The 21,877-nt window shown below is 55.6% G+C and overlaps 1 protein-coding gene across 8 annotated transcripts in view; it reads right to left on the bottom strand.

Moving 5' to 3' along the window:
• Window positions 1–21,877, bottom strand: part of ARHGEF7 (Rho guanine nucleotide exchange factor 7) — a 124,252-nt gene that overhangs the window by 9,857 nt on the left and 92,518 nt on the right. For 5 of the 8 annotated variants that reach the window (XM_082701080.1, XM_082701081.1, XM_082701085.1 and 2 more), the window contains 10 exons: window positions 19,382–19,520; window positions 18,367–18,426; window positions 17,554–17,700; window positions 15,588–15,674; window positions 13,255–13,333; window positions 12,912–13,051; window positions 10,069–10,293; window positions 7,968–8,061; window positions 3,551–3,640; window positions 569–745 (listed from right to left, as the gene is read on the bottom strand). In XM_082701080.1, coding sequence (XP_082557206.1) covers window positions 569–745; window positions 3,551–3,640; window positions 7,968–8,061; window positions 10,069–10,293; window positions 12,912–13,051; window positions 13,255–13,333; window positions 15,588–15,674; window positions 17,554–17,700; window positions 18,367–18,426; window positions 19,382–19,520 — 1,238 coding nt within the window. The remainder of the gene's footprint in view (window positions 1–568; window positions 746–3,550; window positions 3,641–7,967; window positions 8,062–10,068; window positions 10,294–12,911; window positions 13,052–13,254; window positions 13,334–15,587; window positions 15,675–17,553; window positions 17,701–18,366; window positions 18,427–19,381; window positions 19,521–21,877) is intronic. The other 3 variants (XM_082701082.1, XM_082701083.1, XM_082701087.1) reach the window with 1 other exon arrangement.

The raw sequence follows: 21,877 nt of genomic DNA, 5'->3' as shown, positions 1-21,877 counted from the left end.
AGCACCCCGAGGAGCGCTCAGAGCACAGCTGTCGGAACTGTGCTGCGCCCTCTCAGTGCGCGTCTCCTCCACCTCTCTGCACCACCGGCTCATCGGTGGGTCCGTCACACACGAAATAGGGAGATGCCTACGTAAGGCCAGAGGCCCCTCTGCGGGGCTGCCACTCAGACCGCAAACCTGTATGGTCTCATGTAAAATAGAAAAGTGTTCACACAGGTGTATCCAAACAGCAATGAGACAGGGGCTACACTGAGTACAGGAACCCAGACCATTTAGAGCTGGAGAGCCGCTGCCACCCGCGGAGGAAAGGACCGTCGGGCGCGGCCCCGGGAGCGCACCGTCTCCTTCCACCTCGGCAGCTCGGCCAGTCGAACTGGCAAGTGGGCCTCCACACAGTACAATGGGAAAAATCAGCAACGCTCTCAAAAGTTGTTAAAATATCACATAAAAGACAAGGAACAGCAAGAAAACATCTAAGAAAAGCAGGCTGCGATACAACAAGCATTTGTTAAGAAAAGCTCAGAAGTGCATTAGTTCTGGTGAGAGATATATGAGCAACAGCTCTTACGAGATGTAGAACCCATTCTGTAACTATGGGCTGTCCATATACTGTCATAGTCAGAGTCTTCCGAGAGGTCTGAAGGCTCCAGACGGGAAAGGCTACTGCGACGACCCAAGGAGTCTAGACTTGACTGGTCGTCGTCAGCCAACACGTGATTATGCATCAGGTCAGTGCCTTGCCATGCTACGACGGGGAGGGATGGAGTGACAGGCAGAGGGGAGGGACGGACAGGAAGAGCCACAACCAAAAACATGAAAACAAAAGCAAAAGGTGATGGGAAGAGAAGGAAGAGAGAAAATATTGTTAAAAACTGGCAACAATGTTCAATTGTCCTTATTTACGGTGGGTTCTAATAGCACAACCCTCAGAATAAAGCTGGATTATTTAAATAAACCTAAGTCACAATACTGTTCCCAAACTGTCCCTCGCATAAACCCAGAGCCACGGACACTTCTACAGACATTTCCCAAGTCGATGGTTCTATTCCAGTCTACTAACCAGGAGTCTCAGGACATTTTTAAAAGGAGCCATTTATGCGTTTCATTAGAAAATGGTTTCTTATTCTTTAAGTGATACGGGGAAGCAGGAGAGTTCCGGGGGACTTGGGACTGACTTCTTCAGCTCTCCCTCTGCCAGACTGGAACTCCCCAGAGGTCATCTTCACGGTGGGATCTAAACTTACCTTATCAAACTAATACCACGGTAAAAATTTCAGAGTGGAGAGCGGGGTACACAGGGTCCACATCCCTCAGGGCCCCCCCACAATGCTGCCACAGCCCTGAGCTCGGCCAGGGGGACAGAAAAAGTGGAAGGCCTGTTCAAAGCCCTGATGCAGACCCTTCTACCGGAAGGACAAGAGACACGATGCGCCGAGAGCCACGTGTTAAGAGGAGGGCGACAGAAGACCATGGGCACAGGACAGGGGGGACAGAGCGCAGCCCGAGAGCAGTCAGCAGGAGCGAGGAGGCCAGCCAGGCAGCTGGGAGGGAGGCGTGCAGGGGACGCAGCGCGACAGACCAGGGCCAGTGCAGCAGCCACGGGCTGCGTCCTAGTCCTGCTTCTGGTCCCAAGGCATGCCACTCCCAAACCCTAACGAGAACAAGCAGTGGGCCAGTCTGGATCCCTTCTACTAAATCCCTGCAGTCGAATGAAGGTCACTATGTCCCTGAGACCGAAATCGACACCACACACGTCTGGCTAGTAAGGTCTTCTCGCACCCAAACATACCCTGAAAGGAGGTGAATTTTAGGTCAAGTACATTACCCTGTTTTTACGAAGCCACTTAAGACGAAAAGAGCTGCCTCCACTGTAATCCCACACTGCCCTTCCGGCATCGAGGATCTAGCGCCCCTATCCCACCTGGTCCTGGGGCTGTCGGGGTTACAGCCACACAGGACGGGACACATGAGGCCTCAGGATGCTCAGCCACAATGCCCACATGTCGTGCAATGCTCTTCTGACACAGGAGAAATGGAGACACGTGACACAGGTGACAAACAGTGCGCACGCTCTACAAGCCGCCCCTTCCAGGCAGCTGAAGCCGCGAGGCCACGGCACCGTCTCCTAGACAAAAAGATGAAGCGCTGCCGGACACGGGCACACACAGCTCCGTTACCTGCTCTATTCACCTGAGACGACCAGCTTCAAATTTTACTTCAAATTTTTTTCAGTCGCGAGAATTCTTTAAAATTTCAGATTCAAAACCCAAACACTATGGCCACATTTTATACAGCCCATTAGAAGTTTCTCACCAACTCTACAAAACCAGGATCGAGAGACCGACTGTGTTTACAAATGACAGCCTGGCACGCTGCACGCCCACCTACAGGCCGTCCCCCGTCCCCCCACTCTGCTGCCCGGCTACTGCGGACAAGCACTCTCCCGAGGCAGGGACGAACCACAGCCTCAATGCCGCGGAATGGGACACGTGCAACACTGGCCCAGGGAAGGTCTTTAGGTGACCTGCAGACTGCCCCTGGGGTTCCATCCTGCCAGCCCTACCTTTCCAGCTGTTGCCATCTAAAACAAAAGCTAAAGCAGGTGAAAATTCCCTTTCCCCCCTGTCCTTTTTCTCAGAATGAGTCTGACCGAGCCGGGATGCAGAACTGAACCACCACAGCAGAGGAGGTGGGAATGGGGCAGCGATCCACAGCGTACCCACAGCGCCCACGGCGCCCACAGTGCCCGCGGCACCCATAGCCAGGGTGGAAAGGGAATCCAAGACACACGATCCAACAGAGACCAGCTTCTATGCCAGAGTACATCAACCCAGTTCTCCACCAAGAAAGAAACCCCACGAAGCCCACCTAGGAAGGACAGTGCAGGACCCCTGTGGTGCCCGTGGCCCTGGCTCCGGGGAGAGGGAAAGGCAGCCCTTTCTTCTGGACAGACCCCATGCTCCACTGCGCCTGCACCCCCGGGCTGCCCTCCACCTCGCCACGCTGCGAAGTGGAAGACAAAGAGAGCCCACCCTTGTCCTGCCCCAAGAGATGACGATTTCCTCAACCAAGAGCTGTGTGTCAAGGTACAGGAGAGCTCCGTGGTGCTGAAACCCACCAGCTAAATTAGTCGGGTTCTCCTTCCAAAAATGTGTAAATGCATCCTTTAGAAGAGCGGGGGGCGGGGTGGGAGGCTGCTAAAAGAGCCTTGCTCTAGGTTTGTATTTCTGACAGTTCTAAGAATCTTAAGGGGAAAAAGTCCCACTTTCACACCAAAGTTTACATAGCTTAAAAATAACTGGACCAATCTTGTGTCTTTTAAGCACATCTTCTTCTCTAAGCATAAGCAAGCTCTCTACACTTCGGCAGCACCTCCCACTTGGAGTCTCCCAGCAGGATGTTCTGTAGAAATGCACTCTCTTACTGGCAGCTCAGCCCCTCCGCAGTGACCGAGGGACGCCAGGCGGGCCAGCCAGGGAACCTGCCCTCAGACGGGGCCTCTAACCCCAGCGAGCCGTTCCAGTTCGCAGTCCACGACGCGGAGACTTACTTGAGTTGAGCGTCTGCCGCGTTTTGGCGCTGGTGCAGTAAGCTTCGATGACTTTCAGAATCTGCGCGTCTTCTTCCAAAGCAGCTGTGCCTGTCGAGAGACGACACACCACAATCAAGCTACAGGTGGGAAGTAGAACAGGTCACCATCTACAACAGAACTTCTCCATTCTCTTGTCAGATAACGGTTTTCTAATATTTACAAAAAGTTCTAGGTTTTTAAAATATTTTTTTATGTACAACAGATCTAACAAAACGTTAGTACCTTACATACGTAAGTGGTCTCTCTGGTCCATAAGAAAAACTGTATCCTCCCATACTGGAATTGAAAAGAGCCAGGAACAAGCAAGTCACAAGAGAACACCCTAAGAAAAGAGGCTGATTCTCACTAAGTAACAAAGCAAAACATCAGGTTCTCACACACTAGCCGGACATACATATGGAAGTCTGACCGTTCCTAGTGCTGACGGGGCAGCGGGGCGCCCACAGCGGACCCTGGAAAACTCCAGAAAGAGCATTTCCTTTGATCCCCTGGTTCCTATGGGTCCCCAGAGACGCCGTCTCAGATCGTCGCAAAGCACCATCGAGACCTTGAAGGTGTTCCTCCAGTGCTGTCCCCCTCTGGGTCCCTCCAGACACTGGCTTCGTGTACGCAGGCCACAGGCACGGAGGAGGAGAGAAGCTTCCAGACCAACAGCGTCACGCGCTATCAGTCCCGGACTCAGAGCCTCACACCCAGTAGACTTCCCGCGACTCTATGGGGTGAACTATTCCTCTCTTCTGTTTACCTACTTTTCTACAGCCCTTTGTGTTTTCTAAGATATTACCCTTGGATATGCATTTTAAAAGGCTCACCTACTCTAATAAAATGTGCAAGAATGGAAAGCTTAAATACTGAGAAGCTACGTAAAGCCTCAACATTTTATGGCAGTAGGATGTACACGAGACAACTCAAATCCACCGCCCTGAGCACTAAGCCTCGGTGTGCTCTCGGAGGTCTGTGTTTCACGTCTCGCAGTTAGCTCTTTATAATCAAGTTGGACTTTGTCTCCCCGTATGCGCGAAGCAAGCGCTCCAGCTTTCCCAACGCGGCGTCTCAGAGGCTGTTCTCCTTCCCGTCGTACGTTCTCGCGTCTACTGGCAGGCGCTGACCACCCAAGCACGGGCTGGGGGCTTTAATCTGCTGCACTGATGTGTTCGTTTCTGTGCCTGCCACACTACTCTGATGGGTACAGCTCCGCAGTACGCGCTGCAACGCGGAGTTACGGTATCTCCAGCTCTGTTTTCCTCAACATACCACACAAGCCAGTAATTCCACTACTGGGTATATGCCCCGAGAAAACAAAAACATCGATCTGAAAAGATACACACGCCCTGTGTCTACTGCAGCATTACCCGCAACAGCCAAGCTGCGGAAACCACCAACCCAAGCGTCCACCAAAAGCTGAAAGGGTAAGGAAGGTGGTGCACGCGCAAACGCGCACGCGCACACACGCGTGCACACACACACACTTGCACACAGAGGAATATAATGCATCCATAAAAGGGATGAGATTGTGCCATTTACGACCACACGGAAGGACACAGACTGGATTACACTAAGTAAAATAAGTCAGATTAAGACAGACAAGACACCACGATTTCACCCACATGTGGTATCTAAATTAAAAGCCAGTGAACAAATAGCCGTAGGACCACTAAACACAGAGAACTGATGGGCTGCGGTTAGTAAACAGAACAGATGAGGGGGAGCCGGAGGTAGAGGCTTCCATTAAGGCCTGAGTGCGGAGCACAGACGTCAAACCACCACGCCCTATGCCCGAAACCAACGGAACGTCCCATGCAGAACGCCCGTACCCAATGTTAACATCGTGGGTCAACTACACTCAAATAAAACTGAAAAAGAAAACACAGATTCCAGCACGCAGAGTTGAAGAGCTATGGAGAATGGACGTAGCGTCTCCGGCTGGAGCCCGCCATGAGCACGACCAGCCCCTCCCTCGGGAGCAAGAGAGGGTCTCCCTCATTTCATTCCAGCACCGGCTGAGTGCGGCAACCTCACAGGCGTGTCGCTCCACCTCGGCCCGGAGGACAGCCATCTGTGCCTGGGACTGCCTGCTCAGATGACAGGATGGACCCCCAGAGGTGGGACGCACGCACACACCACCGCACGCCCAGAGAAAGTGCAGACACCAAGAAGGACGCCCGCTGACCTTCTTGGTTAGTTAGTTCACGGCTATCGCGGAGCCTGCTTCCTCACATTCCCTACGTGGCACAGGCCAGGCCACAAACGGAAACTTCCTGACTCTGAGTGTTTAGCTAGACTAACCTAGGATAGCCGCAGGGGACTTAGGAAGCCCCTGAGACGTCCAGGCCCCCCTTACAGAGGCCACGCGGCGGACATCTCTCCTCCCGGCCACACGGAACCTCTGGTGCCCCTTTCGCCTCCGGGTCCCTCCATGCTCCCTCCGCCGGCTCCTCAGCTCCCCAGACCCGACTCTGTCTCTCTCTTCTCCTCGCACGGCCTCCCCCGACCTGAGCAGCTCTGAATCCTCACCGTCCGCCGGGGCCTTTCCATGGGCCAGGGATTCATCCAGCAGGAACACTTCCCAGCCCCAGCACAAATGCACGGGGTGCTATCCTATGGGCTCTAGGACACTTAGCAGCACCACTGGCCTCCACCCCCGGTAAGGCAGCAGTGCCCCCACACCCGACTGGGACGACCGAAAGGGCCTCCCGAAGTATCTCCAAGCGGGACAAAGTCACCCCTGGCTCAAAGGCCACAGCTGCAGCCTCCCTCTTGGAAGAGATCTGAACTCTGTCCACGCTGGCCCGCTCCCCCGTCCTCACCTGGTCCAGGCCCCATCCTATCTCGCTCACCCGGATCAGTTCACCTCCTACCCAGCCTCCCTGCTCCCACCTCTGCTCGTCTGAACTCAACTGAACCATCAGCGATCCCATTCAAACCAAGGCCCATCACGTCCCCTGGCCCCAGCGGCACCACGGTGGCCCATCTGTGAGGCACCTGAGAATCAGCTCTCCCCTCCAACCCCACCGCCTCCCACCTGAGCCCCAGGGGCTCCATGCTGTGCCCAGGGATCTCCCCTTCAGTAGAAATAGGAAACGAAGCAGGTGGACAGTGTGCTGGCACTAAGGGTAGGGGATGGAGAAGATCTAGGGCCATTTTAGGGAGGGCGGCTGGGCAGCACAGGGAGAGGGCACTGGGCGGAGGAAGCAGCCTGGGCACCGGCTCCAGAGCCCCCGAAGCAGGACGCTCTTCTCACCCATGTCATTGGCGTCCTGGGAGTGTGGCCCTCCTCGCACACTCAGGATCTCGAGGAGGAGGACCACCACGACGGCGAGCCACACGATGCCTACTGTAGCGCCGGCAGGCGGCAGGGGCCGAGAGCACGCGTTTCCGCAAGGCGGCCTCTAGGCCCCTCCCCGCGTCTACACCTCACACCAGGACGAGCGGGGGATCAGGCCCACGTGCAGGCCACCTGGACTCCAGGGAACCTGCAGAACCCCCAAACCAAGCGGCCCCCACCCCGGGAGGACCTCGAGCTACTCTCCCACAAGCTTCTTTATAAAGGAATCCGAGAAAGGTCCCAAGTCAGCACAGCAAAGAGCAACACGACACTCCACGGGGTCCGGAAGACGCGTGACAGGTCCCGGCGCACAGGGGCAAGGAACAGAGCCCACCGCTTCCCTGAGGGGCCACTGCCCGGGCCATCTCCCCTCTGAGGTCCTCCTGCAGCACAGACAGTCCTACCGGTCCCATAGCCGTCTGCGGCCACAGAAGCTCTCTGGCCCACGGCTCCAGGAAAGCAGCCCAGCAGCGGGAAGTGGAGGGTGGGCGCGCACACAAGCTCTCCAGGCGCTTCTCCAAAGAGCTCTGCTTGCTTACACAGGGTCAAGGGAGCATCTCCTGTGGGAGAGGCTGTCTGGGAGATGAGGCACCTAACCCAGTGCCATTTCCAGCATTTCCTAAGTTCACGGCAGGGCGGCAAGGGTCGTGCATGCACACAGGGAGAAACGCGACCTCGGGCTGCAGAGCAGACACGTGGAGACTGCGGGCCAAGGAGGGGGCCAGACAGAGCCGGCAGTCCCAGGAACCCTGCACCCCGGGCCTGGGTTCCCAGAACAAGTGATCACAGAGGCCGAGAGACCATGAGCAGGTCCATCGGGGGGAACCACGCGTGCGCTTCTCCACCGGCTGCTCCCCGGCCCGCAGGCGTCCCCACGGCAAGGGCTTGCACTCTTGCCCCTTACTCTCCCTTAGACAAGACATTAAGGCTCAGACCCCAACAGCTGAAGCCTCTGGAAAGCCACCAGCGCCCCCCACCCCTGCCCGCCGTGTCGTGAGTGCTGTGCCCGAGACGGGCCCATGTCCTCAGCCACACGCGGCGCGTACTCACTTTTGCGCAGCGCAAACTCTTCATCTGAAGGCTTCCGCTCAGGCTTGCGCTTAGGTAACAACTTTTTCATGGTCTTGGGACTCTTACTAAGATCCTAGGGGAAATAAAAAGGAAAAAGGTGCTGACATATTCCGAAGGCAGCAATTTTTCCTAGCATCTCGGTGAGAGTCGCGACAGCAGGAAACTGGAAGCTTCCACAGCTGCCCAAGGCGAGGCACTTCGTTCCCTCACACCGGGATTTCTCAGCCAGCTGCTGAGCACGAACGTGAAGTCAACAGGGCACAGGCTCTGCTGAGAACCCTCGTGCCCCTGGAGAGCACAGCGTGGAGGCGTCGTGGGCTCGCGGGCAGGCAGGCCGACCCGGGCAGGGACACACGCGTGCTACTAATTCGGGAGCAGACCCATCTGTTGCAGCGAACCAGAGAGAGACCCGGCAAACGAAGGTTGTTTTCAGAGGAAAGGCAGCAGCTTCAAGAAAGGAGGAAAGGGAAGAAGATGTGCCCGTCCGCGGTGAGCGCAGCCGCACGCGATGACAGAGCACACCACACCCCGGCACGGCCACACACGCTCCCAACTGAGTCCCAATGTGATGGTCTGCCCTTTCCCTCGGAAACATAGCGACTTAAGAAGACACAGAAGGCCCCGGGGGACAGGCCAGGCTCTAGCGGCCAAGCACCCATGAGATGCTGGTACAGTCTCACTACCGCATCACGAAGTCACACCAACCGCTAGTGAGTCTTATGAGAGTCTTATGACGTGAGACCAGCGTGACCTGGCCTACGGGAGGAATCAGACCGAAAGCGCGGAAAGAACACAGCCTGGTTTTGAAAGGAAGCTCTTCAAAATCTTCTGCTACATGGTACAAGCTCTCTAAAACATGGGAGAGATCAGTGTCCGAAGAACTAAATACAGCACGTGCTGTACAGCCCCGGGCAGGACACCAGGCACATACAGGCGCGTCCCCACCTGCGGGCCCAGCCACAGCCAGCGGCACGGCGCCCCACACACACCACTGTGAAAGCATTTCAAAGAAGGGTTCGGTTCGGAGGGCTCCGCGACACAGACCCCAACACTAGGTCCAGCACAGTAGAGGCAGCCCAGACAGCAGGGGCTGCTCAGGTTCACGGGCACACCTCTCCCTCATGCTTGTGCTCCATGACCCGACACTCTCCGCCTGCCCTTCCTCAACAGCAGGGAGACCCCCCAACACACGACCGGCACCTTCTGCAAGGCTAAACAAGTAACAGACCCTCACATCCGTCCCGTAACTGCCCACGGCAAAGCACCCTTGGACCTGGGCGCGTTATTACTAGCAAGACAGAGATCCTAACAGCAGAATTCGTTAACAAAACACGTCAAGGACAGATTTCCACCTGCGTAGTATTCGTGGGTCATAAGACATTCAAGGGCTGCGGGCAAGGACAGGCGTTCAAGGGCCGTGGGCAAACGGGACCTCAGCCGGGCCTGGAAAGGCAGACCAGGACGCCCCGCCTCACGCCCTATCCTCAGGCTCACACTCGGGCTGTGCACACGCACTCACACACACGGCCACACCCAACACTGCAGTCAAGAGCTCCCCAAGCATACGAGCTTCCCAGGTACATAAGGCCCTTTCTGTCCTGCATGTCAGCACCTGGCGTGACCATGCCAGACAGATGCTGCCACAGACCCAGCTCTCGGACACGCAGAGCCATGTCCTCCCACTTCCGTCTGTGCGTGTCCTCTTCCTCCCGAACAGCTCCCGGTGACCAACCCGGGCTTCCAGGGCAGCCCTCATTCGGGCCTGGAAAAGGGCCAGAAAGCCTAGACAAGACCCACCCAGATTTAGGTGTGCGAAGTAACTTGGGCTCGCCAGACGCCGGGCACAGGGAAGCCTTCTGCTCCAGGCTCCCGGCGGCAGGAAGCGAGACCCATCCGTGAAGGGCACAGAGGGTCTGATGCTAGCGGAAGCAGAAGGGAAGACAGAAGAACCGAGGCGGACCGTCACGGTTCTGTGTTTTAATTACGTCACAGAATCCCAGCCACAAATAGGACTGAAGCACAGAACAGCCCACCCAGCACACCCAGATGTCCGGTCTGCACTCGCCCGCGCTGACCTCACCTCCTTGTAGCAGAGAGCAGCCGAGGGCCGCAGGGGAGGTGCAGGTCGCAGGCAGCTCAGGCTCCACGGCTTGGGGGTCTTCGGAGGCTCCAGGGGCCCCCAGTTGATGGTGGTGTGCGGGGTGCCGTGGTGGGAGGGGTGGGGCAGCGTGTGGTAGGCAGGCGTCAGGGGCACCGGCTTGCTGTCCGCGTGTTTGCTCGACGGGGCCATCGGATGTGAGGGGAGCTGCCGGGGAAGAGGGCACAGAACACAACAGCCGCAATCAGGGGTCCCGCCCCCGGCCCCACGAGGTGCTGCCGTTTCTAAAACCCTGCCAGGCTGTCATCATTTCTTTAACCTCCAACCCCAGCAGTCAGCTCCCAGGGCACCTGCCTACCGTGTGTCAGGCCAGCTTTGGGCGAGGGGTAGGCGGCAGAATGTGGAGGCCCTGACCCAGCATCCCACCACCACCTTTATTCGCCACAGAGTAGCATCTGCGACAAGGTGTTCCATTCAGCAGAGATCAGAATTTTGCAAACCAAAAGGCATTTCTATACTGGGAATGTGGTTATGGGGGAGGGTAATTCTCCCAGCCACATATCTACTCCTGGTGATTTAGGGGTGGGCTAAATGCCTGTTTTCCTTTAAAAAGTTTTCCTAAGACACAGTCAGGCCCGTCCCTGCTAATGACTATAAAACCAAAGAACACTTGCCACAAATACTGTTATTGCCCATAAAGCTGATAACATTTTGCAATCTCTTGGCACAAACATTTTGCCAGCCACTAGTTGCCAATCACTAGGGTAAAACGAGTTATCTTCTCAGAAAAACCAGCGTTAATCAAAACGAAGTTATACATAAAATCTAGTTTTCCAGAAAGATAACGAAGGTCCGTACTCCTCGAAAATGCCAAAATATTCCATTACAGTGACAAAAAAATGCAAAAATGTTCAATAAAATACTCCAAATTAGCCTGTGACCTCAATTACCCAAAACAATAAGGCATGCTTAATAGAAGAGCAAAATGTTCTCTGAGCTGGAAATCAGAGTGAGGTCATCCTTCAAAAGAACTGCCTATTTGAAACACATGCTGAATGGGAAGCCTGGCAGCGGACGCCACGACGCCCCAGGGTTACTTTCTGCAGTAACCACAGGCCTCTCCTGGCGTACACAGGTCCAGGCGTGTGTGTGTGTCTTGTGGCAGGTGAGACACCCACACCTAGTTCACAAGGGAGAAAATTATGTAGAACGTCTCTTGTAGCAGTGACGTCACAGTAAGTAACACTGGGATTTGTTCCTCAAGTCCAAAGAGGGAACGGTGTGTGCTAAAACGAGAATATTCCAGCTGGACGCAGCCAGATCGCAGGGAGAATGCGCAGCACCTCAGAGAGGAAACTCCCGAGGGAGAGGACGTAACATTTCCAATGCCTGTTTGTGACGAAGACCACCAGGATGCAGAGAACCAAATTTACCTGGTGTGAAATCCCACTGTTTGGTTTCAAGGCTTTCCTGACAATATGAAGTAGCAGTTCCATTTTCCTCTATAAACACACACACGCACACACATCTTTGGAACAAATTCAGTTCCATGTAAGCTAAGCATCTGTAGTAATTTTTTTTTTTAAGTATGGAAAAGTTATAAATGGCAGAGCCATTCAAAATGAAACGTTAGCTTAAGCAAATAAGTAGTCTCGACCTCCAAACTGTCGAGAGAAACCAAGTAAGAGAAAACTGTTCTGAACGTTACACTACAGGTAGTGTAGTGTACCTGTAGTGTACCTGGTAGCTCAGGTGGTTGCGCGTCTGACTCTTGATTTCAGTTCAAGTCACGAACTCAGGATCCTGGGACCAAGCCCTACATCGGGCTCCTTGCTCAGTGGGGAACCTGCTTGAGGATTTTCACGCTCTCCCTCTGCCCACACCCCTGCCTGCACAAGTGCGCTTCCCTCTTAAATAAATCAACCTTCATTTAAAAAAAAAAGTTACCCTACAGCCACTCTTGCTAAGCAAAGCCTTGACTGCTAAGGATAAGGAATGCAGAAGTGAACCACATGGTAGCGAGTCCAGATAAAGATCACGACCCTCTCGGGTCTGAGCCTGGGTGGCTCAGATGTTTGGGCATCTGCCTTCCGCTCAGGCCATGATCTCCGGGTCCTGAGACCGAGCCCTGTGTCAGGCTTCTGGCTCAGCAGGGAATCTGCTTCTCCCTCTCCTCTCCCTGTATCTCTCTGTATCACATGAATAACTAGAGTCTTAAAAAGATCACACCACCTCATAGGAATGTGAGGAATACCCTCCACCTGGAAACACTGTGCCCCCCCAGGTCACCTGTGAAAAGGTGTGCATACTTCAGTCCTGTGGGAGAAGGATGTGGAAGGTGCAGCGAGGACTTGAAACCAGGGTCTTAAGCGCACCACACCAGGGAAGAGGGGTTTCATACATGGGATACTTTGTGCTGAGACACTGCAAACTGTTTAAGTACTTAAAAAATCGAAGAGCTGGTGAGCTCTACATGGAAATAAGCGGATTTCCTAAAATCAGAACAATGATGAAGTTGAGATTCTCAGAAAAAAGCGGTGCACCGCTGGCTCTTGAGGTTCCAGGTAAAAAACCCCATAAGTTGGTCTCCTGGGCCCCACCCCCCAAGCCGATGTGGCAAGCCATGCGCGGAGGCACAGCCTAGGAGCAAGTGGTGTGCGGCCATGCGCCACTCCGCAGGGACACGCCAGGAACCCTCAGGGCGATTCAGGCTGTATCTGCCCTCATGGTCCAGACGGCGGTCACGCCTCAGGGCATGTGCTCACTCACTGCTGGCCTAACCGCAGGCTGACCCAGGGTGGATGCAGAAGCAAGGGGACCCTTACGGTGTGAGACGGCACGGAATGCGGCTTGATGGTGGGGTTGCCGACAGACGTGACCTTCGTCTGCTTCTGCAGGTGGTCCACCCACTCGTGCAGATCCTGCTGGTTGCTGCAGGACACTAAGATGCGCTCGATCATGCTCCCTGGAAGCGAGGAGAAACAGGCTGAAGGGGGCGAACTGGCAGAAAGCACACACGGGCACACACGGGCACACAAGCCCCCCCCACCAGCAGAAATGAACAGCGCTTAGCCATCGGCCCCCGGGCAGTCTAGCAAGAATCTGCACACAAACGGTGAGCTGCCTTCAGCACCACGACAGAGCGTCCGCAAAGTCTGTGCCTATCACCTGATATTTCAAATGCATTTCTATGATTTTCACTGTCCTCAAGCTTTGTGATTGTCATTCCTGTCGTTGGTAGCTTTCCCTAAAAAAGACCCCCCCCCAAAAAAACACAATTAGTGCTTTTCTAGTAAAGAAGGTTCCATTATCAAAATAAGTATTAAATGAGTTTAGAAATGGCAAAGAACAGTGTAAACCAAAAAAGCTCTTTGTGCCATATGCATATTACGAAATCTCTAGGGCAAATAAGAAATCATAACACTGTAATCAAAAAAGAAAAAAAACGGAGCCAGCCGACGAGAACAAAACCCAACCGCATCGGACGCGCTCCTGCAAACACGAACACGAGGACAGAACACAGGCCTATCAGGACAGAACACAGGCCTATCAGGACAGAAAACTGGCGCCCACCACAGTTACTTCAGATGCAACGTGCAAAGGAGGCTGGATCTGCCTCACAAAGACATTCGGAGGAAGCCCCTCCTTGGCAGGCAGAGCAGGGGAGCTGCAGCAAAAGGAATCGTACAGGAGTCACACTGCGCTGTCCCCAGAGAAGAGAAGCAGCTGGTAGCAGCACTGGGTACCACACAGTGCGGACGACGGCGGGAACCAGACGGGAGAGGCCAGGGGACAGACCTCACAGGCACAGGGCTGCACACGAAGCGTCGGTAACGGCACAGGCCGAATACACAACGTACTCCCACGGCACCCGGTGGCTGAGGCTTAAGGAGAAGCGCGTTGGTGCTTTCTCGGGGGGCTGCGGGGGGTGGGGGGATGACACTCTGCGGCTCCCCAAGCAGCCGCTCTCAGCAAGGCAGGGGGCCCCAGAGGGGCCAGAGGCAGTGCCATGGCCCGTGGGGCGCTCCCGACCTGCCCGCCCTCCCACGCAGGCACAGAGCCTGTCTGGAAGCTCAGCAGGCGGCACACTAGACCGGGCTTGGCGTCACCACGGTGGGAGGGACGTGAGCGCCGCCGTGCGAGGCCCAGAGAAGCGCGAAGACGGCTCTGAGAGGTCTGAGAGGCGCTGCGGAAGACCAGAGCAGCGGCCCCACATGGAAGGCCGCACCGACCCCGTGGCGGCACGTTCTCCGTCCCTCAGAGCAAGAAATGGGTTCCACCGGGACACATGGCATGCGCCACAGCACTCGGACCCCCTCCCGAGACCCCCTGCACAGAACAGGAAAGTGGGGCCCCACCAGGGCCAGGAAGCCTCCAGGGGCACATCAATGCCAACAGCCAGGGCAAACGTGGCGTGGACACCGGCCTCATCGCCAGGGGCCTGAGCCCGCCCCAAACAGCAACCTCTGCTCCCTCGGGTCCAAGCAGGGCCCGTCCTCAGCCTCTTGGGGTACAAGACAGAAGCCAGAGCACGCCGGCAGGAAGGACTCGGCCTCATGTTTACTGGGGACGCCTAACAAGGTGGAGCGCCAGTCTGGGGATCCTGGGCAGGCGACGCCTGAGCCACAGACACCTGCTCGGCAGCGCGCCGACGAACGAGGCGGCACCAGCACACCCCAGCTTCATCAACTTCAAAGTGCTTCTTCTGGAGTAAGTGTGAGGCAACCACTCTTCTATGGGTGGTTAAGCTTTCTGTGGGGACACAGACATGCCACGGGAGCCTCTGGCCCGGGGCTCCCCCACGTTCGTGTCCCGGACAGAGAGTGTACTCTGCTGAACCAACTCGGAACTGCGGCTGCAGAGCAGGACCCGGGAATGCCAGACGGGAGGACCCGCCCTTCCACAACCACACGGGACAAAGGCCGTGAAGCCAGAAGCAGCTACAGGACAGAAACGAGCTAAGGAATACCCCACTTAAATGTCTGTAGACCAACAAAACCTCTCCCCTGCACCCTGCATCTTCTTCCAGGCTCAGCCTTCTCGAAAGTCAGCAGGACGACTACACACGAGCAGCCTGGGATCACGCGCTACTCCTCACACCAGCGCCCCTCGGCCAGGCTCCTGCAGCACTCACAGCTTCTGGGACCTCCCGGCCCGCACCCTCCCACGAGCCCGGTCCACCGCCACCGTCCGCGGCACCACGGTGGCCAGGAAGGTGGCACCTGCGAGACAGGGCTCCGGACGGTGACACAGCTGGTGGGCAGCCCTCAAATGCCGGGTGGTCTCCTCCTGTTGTGCTTAGAGTAACGCGGGACTCCGTCCACACAGTCGCACGGACATACAGCCAGGAGCCACGTGTACGAGGAACACTGTACCTACAGCAGCACAGACACAACGCAGGCACGCACGCACAATGCTTCACCCGAAAATCCCAACCGTGCCCAGAACAGACTCTCAGATCCACAGTGAACAACAGAATATAAACTTAAAATGTATTTTACCTGATAAATAAAACCACTCATCCTAGGACTGGCAGACAACATTAGCAAAATATTTGGGAAGAGCAGAAGGTATCTCTCATTCTTTTCCTAATGTAAAAGAACAAAGAAATGCAAATTATTTTGTTTTCAAAACATACAAATGTGAGAACAAGTTGTCTACATTAGATCTTATGAAACAGGTGCGTATTTCCTTGTTTCTACCAATTCTATCAGCTAAAATAAAAGGAAACAAAATTACGACAAAGTCTTAGACTTGCAAATAGCCACCGCAGCATCTTTAAAAAAAAAAAAAATTGGTTAATGAATTCAGCTCTGCCAATAACTCTTTTAAGTTAGTCTAAAAGTGTTTGTTAGGTCTGAGAAAAAACAAAGAACTCAAAGTTGGGGGTCGTGGTGGGGAACATGAGACCTTTCGAGCCAAAGGAGAACAGGATAAAATGCTGGAATGGACTCTGTTCTACTAATAATTCCTGGCACTTCCCTTAAAGCCGATAAACAATTCAGTGTTGTTTTCATCCATGCTACAAACCCTACCTACTTTACATGAAAGACTTAAGAGCATTTCTATTAAAAACCACTTGCTTCAAAAGGTTTTAAAAAAAACCACCCCAGAGAGACGACGAGGACAGGACAGGTTCTTGGGAACATAAAGCGCGCAGACGGCCCTTCCCGGCATTTCCACAGCAAATGCTGACCGGTCCGGAATCAGGGTCCTCCACAGTCCTCCGAGCCAGCCACAGCCACAGGCCTTGAACCCAGGCTGCGCAACTCAGACTCGTGTAACAGCACTACTGCACGCCATGCGCAGAGGTGGGCGACATGGCAGGACCCTTCAGAGCTTGGGCCCTGCGAGGCCCGGCCATCAAGAAACCCGTCCGACCTGCTGTCAACTTCCCAGTCATGACCCGCACCCGCTGTCTGGGCACACCTATTCACGCGTCGGAGATCTCACGTGGTAGAGAAAACACTGCTTACAAACTAACGTAACATTTCCCAACGTTTCAAAGTGTATGATTAAAAGACTGTTTCTAGGAAGATGTGGGGCCTTTTAAGTCCATGTCAATTAGGAAATCACAATTTCCCACAGTCCCCAAACTGACAAAAGAGTTGGGGTTTTCTTACTATCCTAAGAGTTTCAAGTTTGCAAATGGGTCATTAGCATATCTTGATCCTGTTAATTACTGTTCTTGGTTTGTTTCCTTCTAACACACACAAAGGCAGGACAAAACTCCTCCACTCCTCAGGAAGAGACGCTTGCTTGGTGAGGGGGTGAAGGGAACTCAGGCACAGGGACCCAATCCACGGGTTCCCTCGGGGATCAGACAAGAGGCTATGCTCATCTCTCACTTAAACTAAACCCACCGGGTAACGGACTTCCACAACGGCCAGGCAGGAGAGAGGACATAACAGGCTGAACCATGTACACCCTCAGAGTCAGGCTTCCTAGAACCATCGCGGCGGCAGGAAGGCCGGGGCAGGCGGGGAAACACACCCTGCTCTGCGACAACACCAGTCCTACGTGGAGGCCACCCTTCAGGGGACAGAGGCCGGCCACCCCTCATCCTGGATGACCTACGCTGCTCAAGTGGCCCGCCAGGAGCGGAGCCCCACTGGCAGAGCCGAAGCCACTTCCACGTCACGTAAGGACAGAAGGTGGACAACAAATGAGGACCCAGGAACTCTACTAAAATGACATTCCTTCATCAGCTCTAATCCCATGACGACCAAAGCGTGACACGTTCTTGACGCACTGAGGAATCGGAGAAAGCGTTTACAAAACACATTATACTGAACACAAATTATGTTCAGCTCTCAACTCCATTTCTTCCAAAGACATCTTAAGCTGTTTCAGGAAAGAGAGTCCGGAGAGGGGACAGGACAGGACCACGGCCAGTGCAGCAACCACCTGTCCCTCCACTCCATTCTGCTCCCACACGCTCTGCAGAGGGGCCCGGGCCCTGCGTACCTCACTCCCGGCGCACTGGACCATGACCTGGGACATGTACACAACGCTGCCCAGGGTCGTAATGTCGTCTCCCTCCCAGCTCCGGATGGCCTCCGTCAGAATCTGCAGCTCCAGTTCCTTCCTTTTCCGTACTTCCTGACACTGGGCCTGAGACACAGAACACCAGTGTTAGAAGACACAGAAGCCTCCAGAACCTGCAGTGTCGGCCATACTGCTTTGTCCCTCCTTCAGACAGATAATCCACGGAGCGAGGATCCGTGTTACTCACGAGCGCGGAAGTGAGAGCAGCAACACCCGCGGCAGCTCTGGACTCAAGCGTTATTTGAGAATGATACAGCAGATCTCGCTACTCTTAGGGAAAAAAAACGCAGACTGGACAAGGACGTATTTTCTGGTTTTACTGGTCTCTGCTGGCACAAAGACTGAGCAAGGGACCAAAAGCAAGTACTGTAAGTCAGACACATTCCAGAAACACCGGGTACGTGAAGCCCAGGGACAGGGCAGGCCTCCACTCGTCCTCCTGAAGACACAGTCCATAGAAAAGGACCTTTACAAGCAACCACAGCATCAAACATGCGGTAGCTTTTTAAAGGTTCAACTACTTGTAATTTTCTTGGTGTCCTTACCCAGTAAAGCATGCGGAATTACCACCACGTAAACAAACTAGCACGTTCATTTCTATTTCAATACATCCAAATTCTAACCCTCGGTTTCTTCTATCATCACACTTTTTGAGGTAACAAACATTTTCCTACATTCCCTTGTCGTGATGATGCCTGGGAGGAAAAGCCTAGTACCCGCGGAATCACTCACCGAGAGAGTTTTGAAGGCGGTCATGGATCTCTGAATGTCCTGCCTGTCTGGATGATAATCCTTTGAATAGAAGAAACATTATTAGCTTCCGTAATGTACAGTCTCTTTTCTTCAAAAGGCACTCTACAGACTAGCCTGAAACTTTCCCAATGCTTTTCAACCGACAACAGATCTGATTTTTCTCATGAAAGCGCCATTCTTGTTCTCAGGGAGCCGCCAGGCTCTGGGGAAACGCCAGTTCAGAAAAGCCCACGGCAGGGGCGCCTGGGTGGCTCAGTGGGTTAAAGCCTTTGCCCTCAGCTCAGGTCACGATCCCAGGGTCCTGGGATCGAGCCCCACATCGGGCTCTCTGCTCAGCAGGGAGCCTGCTTTCCCCTCTCTCTCTGCCTGCCTCTCTGCTACTTGTGATCTCTGTCTGTCAAATAAATAAATAAAATCTTTTAAAAAAAAAAAAAAAAGAAAAAAAAGAAAAGCCCACGGCAGGAGTCTGCACCCGCCCCCGCAACCAGCCTCCCACGGAGCCTCTGCTCGGGCGCCCGAGAGCAGAGGTGGGCGGCGGGGCAGAGGCCACAGGGCCCGGCCTTCGCAGGGAAAGCTCGCAGCCCTCCTACGGACAGCGACCTGCACACAAGGCCCCGCCAGGCCTCAGCCCAGCACTCCGACACAGACAAGCCTGCGCCAGGAGGTGCTGGGCTCTCTTCTGTCACTCCTGTGCAAACGCCACCCCGACGACCTATGGCTAAGCGTCCCTAACGCGGCACCTCAACGCCTCGCAGACTAGAGATGGCGTTCTCTAGTTTTGGGGGGTTTTCCTAACAGCAGCGTGGGTGACAGAGGACAGGAAGGACATGTTTTATGTGGAGCTGGGGAAAGGAGAAAACTTAGTATTTCACAAAATCATTTTTGAAAACCCATTGGTCAAAACCCCGCCAAGCACTCTGGCCGGCTACAGCCTCTGAAGTGGACGGAGAGTGTCCCCGACCAGCTCGGCTTCCGAGCGGCAGGCGCGCCGTACCTCCATGTGTCTCTCCAGCTCCTTGAGCAGCGTGGGGTACTTGTCCAGGCGCATGAAGGGTCTGCTGAGGCCGGTGGTGAGCACCAGGATCCCGGGGCTGCTGGCGCCTCTGCTCTCCATGAACTCGCCCAGCTGCTCGCTGGCCGCCGCGCCGCAGGGAGAGAGCAGACGGTGGTGAGTGCGCGCGCCGAAGCGGGGGCCGCCCTCCCCGCCAGCAGCCCTGGGTCATGACACGGAACAGGGTCCCTGGAACACTGGACATGGCGAGCCCCACAGGTGCGGGCCGCGCTGGCCCATCTCAGGGGCGCGCCCGCTCGGGGAGGCGCAGGAGCAGCCGCAGGAGCAGCCGCGCGACCCCGACCGCCGCCCCCCTGCCGCGGGGCGCGCCTAGTTCCCAAAGGAGCGGCCGGCTCGCAGCAAGCGCCCTCCAAGCTAGAACAGACGGCGACTCTCCGGGCACCTCGAGGTGGCTTAAAACACACACACACACAAGGTAAAGGCTGCTTCCCCGCTACCGTGACCTGCAGCAGGGCACCCCCAGCCCCACAGCCGCGGGAGCGCTCTGTGAGGAACGTGACTGAGGCTTCACGGTGTCAACAGCACCGTCCCACCGTCACGTCTCAGAGTCTCTGGGTCGACGAAGACCGTCACCCACGTCCGCCGACGAGGACACGGAGCGCGCAGTCAGAAATTAAAGACACGGAAGCCACACCTGCGCATTTCCCGCGGTCCTGTGTCTCATGGGACTCCACGACCACCACACCACGTCCGCCCCGAGTCTCAGTCCCGCAGCGGAGCGTCTGGGAAGACCTGAGCGGGCCAGTGAGTGCAGCCGTGCGCATCGAGCTGGGTCGGCGACAGACCCATCAGGACTCACGCTGGGGACCGGGCTCTGCCCTCACGCCCCAACCGCACCCCTATGCTCCCCACTGTCGCCCCTGCATCACTCCAGGCACGGCAACGTGAGGGACAGACGGGCTGGGGGGAGGACAAAGCAGCTCAGGTCACCACCCTGACCTCTGAGCCCCCATGTCCCCTACCGGGAGGAACACCAAGTGAAGCCAAAAAGCATGGAAACCCTGAAGAACCACTGGGCACACCGGTCGTCCGTGCAGGTGACCTGCTCCGACCTCGGGGTCCCCAGCCAGTGCCTCACCTCCTCTGACCCCCCACCCCCAACCCAACGACACCTGCCCACTGCCCGAGCTGCTTGGGAGCATCAGCCACGCTAGGGCTCCTGGTGAAAACGGACGCGCTTTGAGGCGGTTAGTTCAAAAGTACTGGGCACGGCCACTTCCTCCAGTTCAACTAACAGGACGCCCCGTGGAAACAGGAGGACAAGAATCGGGGTTGGCACAAGCCGCCTCTAACCCAGCCGCGACGGATCCTGCACACCCACGGGGAAAGCTGTTCACAGAGCTAAACCCACTGGGACATAAAAGACTGCACATTCCAGGTTGAAAGCAAAGGAATCGAGCATCGTGAAACTGGTTTGACGCTTCTTAAGCACACAAGACCTCCTCAGCTCTCTCTACCTGAAGCCGGGCTGATGAAAACGAGGTGGCCTGGCGGGACCAGCGGCACTCCCTGAAGCCAGGGCACGTGCCCGGGCTGTGTCAGCAGCACGGGACTGACGTGGTGAGGGGCCCGGGCCGCCTGCCCAGCTCCCCTCCTGTACGGACACCTCCGCTTCTTGAAGTTAACCTTCCGAATTAATTTCTATATTCACACTCTGGCGGTGTTAGCAAAGCCAAAGCAAATCCTTAAAAGGGGAAGGTTTCACACAACCCTAGCTCTAGAAACGTACACACGGACAGTTTCTCATTTCTGTAAGAATAAGGCTTCGGGGTTTTTCACCTGCAAGGCAGCCTTTCACGGTGACAGAACTTAAGTCATCAAAGAAGCCGCCGAGCTTCCTCCAGAAGTGCGTGGGTGTAAGACACAGGGCAGCCTGTGTGTGTAACGCGCACTCAGAGACTGGTTTCCTCCTGACAGCCCGCGACCGCGGTTACCGAAGCCGGGCACAGCGGGTGTCACCACCACCTTGCTGCGCGTGGGTGCGGCGTCTGCCCGAGGCTGTGGGACCTAAGGGCCCGGAGCAGCACCTGCTGCAGAGCTCCCCGCTTTGTCAGCGCTTTGTCTCCCCCCTCCTTCCACATCAACTTCTGCCCACTGGGACGGGCGGGAAACTGCAGAGCCCAGGCTGCCTTTCGCCCAGCCACCGCCTTCTCTCAGCTCGGGTGGCAGTGAGTGCTGCGGCCAGGAGAACGCATCGGGAGGGATGGCAGGAAAGGGCTGACCCGCTTTCAGACAAGCGCTCTGCTGGGCACCTGAGACACTTCTGTACCTAACCCCCGGGCCCGTCAGCGAGCCTGCCACACAGTGTCGTCTTCTGTGCATTCACAGAACAAGGCACCCCGTGAGGACGGAGGCCCCCTCCTCTCTGCTAGCAGGGTGGCTGGCCCCGGGGAGAGCCCCAGAGCCTCGGCAGACTCC

The sequence above is a fragment of the Mustela nivalis genome, assembly GCF_964662115.1.
Source record: "Mustela nivalis genome assembly, chromosome: 15".
NCBI classification, from domain to species: domain Eukaryota; kingdom Metazoa; phylum Chordata; class Mammalia; order Carnivora; family Mustelidae; genus Mustela; species Mustela nivalis.
The sequence above is the reverse complement of the archived record's forward strand: the minus strand, read 5'-3'. Positions and strand labels throughout refer to the sequence as shown.